Genomic DNA, 3,012 nt, shown 5'->3' with positions numbered 1-3,012 from the left:
GCCGCCGCCCCCCCCCCCGTGCTGGTCCCGCGCCGCCGCCGTCGCCGCCATGCCGTTCCTGGGGCAGGACTGGCGCTCTCCCGGGCAGAGCTGGGTGAAGACGGCCGACGGCTGGACGCGCTTCCTCGACGAGAAGAGCGGCGGCTTCGTGGGCGACCTCAGCAGGTACCGGCGGCGGCGGCGGCTCCTCCCGGCCCCGCTCCCCGGCGGTGCCGCCAGGGGGCGCCGCGCGGTGCCGGGGGGAGGGCTGAGGGCGGGTGGGCGGTGAGTGGGGCCCAGGCCGGTCTCGGGGGTCGCCCTGGGACGGTGTCGTCGGGGTAGGGGTGGTGTATGGGCAGCCCCAGGCCTTCCGGCGGAGGGGATCGACCACCCTCTCAGGCCTGCAGTGAACTCTGAACGGCTCTCCCGCGGCCCCCGGGCGCGGAGAGCGGCTGTCCCTGCCCTGTGGTTGCGGGATGGGGCGAAAAAGCGAGGAAAAGGCGAAACACTCGCTGCCCCGCGGCCTGGGCGCTGCGCCTCCAGGGAGCATCTCCTGGAGGCCACGGAGGTGTCTGCCCACCTCCCTCCCAAAACAATCTTCCCCGCGCATCCTGACTCCCCGGCTGGGGAAGGATGATGTGTCTGAAGCCATAAATCTTCCCCAGGCCGTGAGTAATGTACCTTCCGTGCGGCTTGACTAATCTGGCTGCAAAACATCAACAACCCCCCCAGATGGTGCGGGCAGGAAGCCTTTGCAGCGCGTGGGCGTCGAGAGCTCTGGCCAGATCGCTCCTGTGAAAACCCAAACTTTTCTCACAGAACTACATCTACTCCTCTGCTGTGTGTCAGGAATGCTCATGACAAAGGGGCTTGGAGCGAGCAGGGATTTGCTGTGAACCGCTGCTGAGGTGTTATTGTGCAAGGAGGCTTATGTAGCAGGTATTTCCTGCTCTCTTTCATGCAAGCTGCAAGTAAAAATCAAGCATAGGCTTGTAAATAGGTAGAATAGGTTTGTAATGTGTAAATAGGTTGATTTGTAAATAGGTAGAAAAATGTCTGGCTGCTGGTAGTGTGATTGTATTGAGAATACTGAGTTTGGCATGTATTTATACATCCCTTTTCCCATTTAAAAGTGAGGAGGTGACATATTGGCCCTGGGCTGAGGTCCTTGCAGTGCCAGGTCCTGGTGCCCAACTGTTCACCCTGTCAAGATGCCCTGGACAAGTGTGTGGAAACCTGGCAGTACATAAACAGGGGAACAATCTGCCTCCTATGCTGGAGTTTGTCCACTGCTGCTGTTATGGTGGTTTCGTATTACAGAGTCATTCAGTAGGAAGTCAACAGACAAGGATGTGCTGTTGACATGTGAGATTTAAAGCAGATCCCCCTTGTACTCTTGGGCTCAGGTTCTGCCACTGCATGGGGCATGTTAACCTGACCTCCTATTGATTTTGTGTAACCATGATAAAATATGAGCTCAAATATCTTAAAACAGCTTCTTCCTTACTACCATATTCTGTTCTCAGGTTTTGGTCCCCCCAGCAGAAGGCAGCACGGATGGGGGACACAAGCAGCTGAGATGTTCTGCTCTCAGGTTTAGGTGGTTCTGAGCTGGTTACATCTGGTAGAATTGTCTGGTTCCCCAAACTGTTGTTTCTGTGAGTACTGTCCACCTGCAATGCTGCTGCTGTTCCCCTTCTGCAGTATTGTAGTGGAGCCCACAGGAGTGGTGCCTTTTCCACAGCTGTGCTGCCTGGTGAGGGGGATGTGGAGGAGGAAGGGGGAACCAAGGCTCATAGTTTTCTGAGGATGGGGGAGGCTCCCTCCACCTCTGGGGCCATGTGCAGGTGCCAAACCAGAACACCCATCTGTAGCACGCCAGAGGGTATCTGGGTCCCTCATGGGGATGAAACTCTGACTTGGTCACTTAAGTTTTGCATATGCTGGTGGTGTGGCCAGTGAGTGAACAGGGGAAACAAGGAGGTCCCACAGGTTTCATTCCTTTGCAGGAGCCTGTGCTGAATAGCTATGAGAGGTGTGTTTGGTATGGTGCTTGGGTTATTTTTTTTGGAGGCTAAACAGTGTAAACACTTGGTCTAGAGGAAGCCTCCTGGCTGTGTAAGGGTCCTCATGGCTGTTGCAGGGGAAGCTTGCCCAGCACTGCAAGCAACAGCATGCTTTGGCACCTATCAGATCTCCAGGGCTGCTTGAGCCACAGCAGCTGAGAGGTGCAGTGATGTGCCTGGGACTCTTCTTTGAGATTAGGCCTCCAGACAGCCATAATTCATCCCTTGTGAGTTGTGCACAGTGCACAGTGTGGGCAGCTCTATTTTGTTCTCCTGGATGCATCACCTGTCTTCTGCTTGGTACCTGTGAGGCATCCCTGCAGCTCTGGGCAGCAGGTTGTGTGCTGCTGTGTGCAGCAGGGGCTGCTGCTGAGAGCCCCTGGTGGGTGCTGCCTTCCCCTGCCACCCCCAGGGATCTCTGCAGCAGCACTGTGGCTGCCCAGGGGCTTCTCGGTTTCGCTTTGTGGCTTGGATCTGCTGATTTACAGGTCTGCAGAATGTGGAGATGTTGATGCACAGCTTCTTTATAGATAGTCTTTCATTGCCCTCTAAGGAAATAAGGGGTTATAGTTCCCTTCACTAATAATATAGTTACATCAGAGCTCCAGCAAACACAGATGATGGGCAGTCTTGGACAAGAGATCCTAGCTGTTAACTTGTATAGTCACTACTATGTGGGGTTTGGAAAACTATCAGCTAAGTCTGAACCTCAGCTGAGCTATTCCTGTAAGCTTGAAATAATATTTTGTAGGGACTCTTTTGTTAATAAATATTTTGAGTGCATATATATGTCCTCAGGCATTTCTAAATATGTCCTTCTGTAGCAGTCTGACTGGCTCAGAGGAATCTGCTACCTACAGTAGGCGGACATGGTGTTACTTAAGGATAGAAACATGTTTAAGGGAGGAAAAGAATACTGCCTAACCGTGTCCCAGCACTAACTGTGCAATCTGTGTTGCCTGCTCCT

At 54.1% G+C, this 3,012-nt stretch overlaps 1 protein-coding gene across 1 annotated transcript in view; it reads left to right on the top strand.

The window, feature by feature from the left end:
• Nucleotides 1-3,012, top strand: part of FBXO32 (F-box protein 32) — a 24,761-nt gene continuing 21,749 nt past the window's right edge. Inside the window, exon 1 of the mRNA XM_017826427.1 lies at nt 1-165. Coding sequence (XP_017681916.1) covers nt 50-165 — 116 coding nt within the window. The 5' untranslated portion in view covers nt 1-49. The remainder of the gene's footprint in view (nt 166-3,012) is intronic.

Source organism: Lepidothrix coronata, unplaced genomic scaffold (assembly GCF_001604755.1).
Source record: "Lepidothrix coronata isolate B3197 unplaced genomic scaffold, Lepidothrix_coronata-1.0 Scaffold126, whole genome shotgun sequence".
Lineage (NCBI taxonomy): Eukaryota > Metazoa > Chordata > Aves > Passeriformes > Pipridae > Lepidothrix > Lepidothrix coronata.
This window is presented reverse-complemented; position numbering and strand designations above follow the sequence as displayed.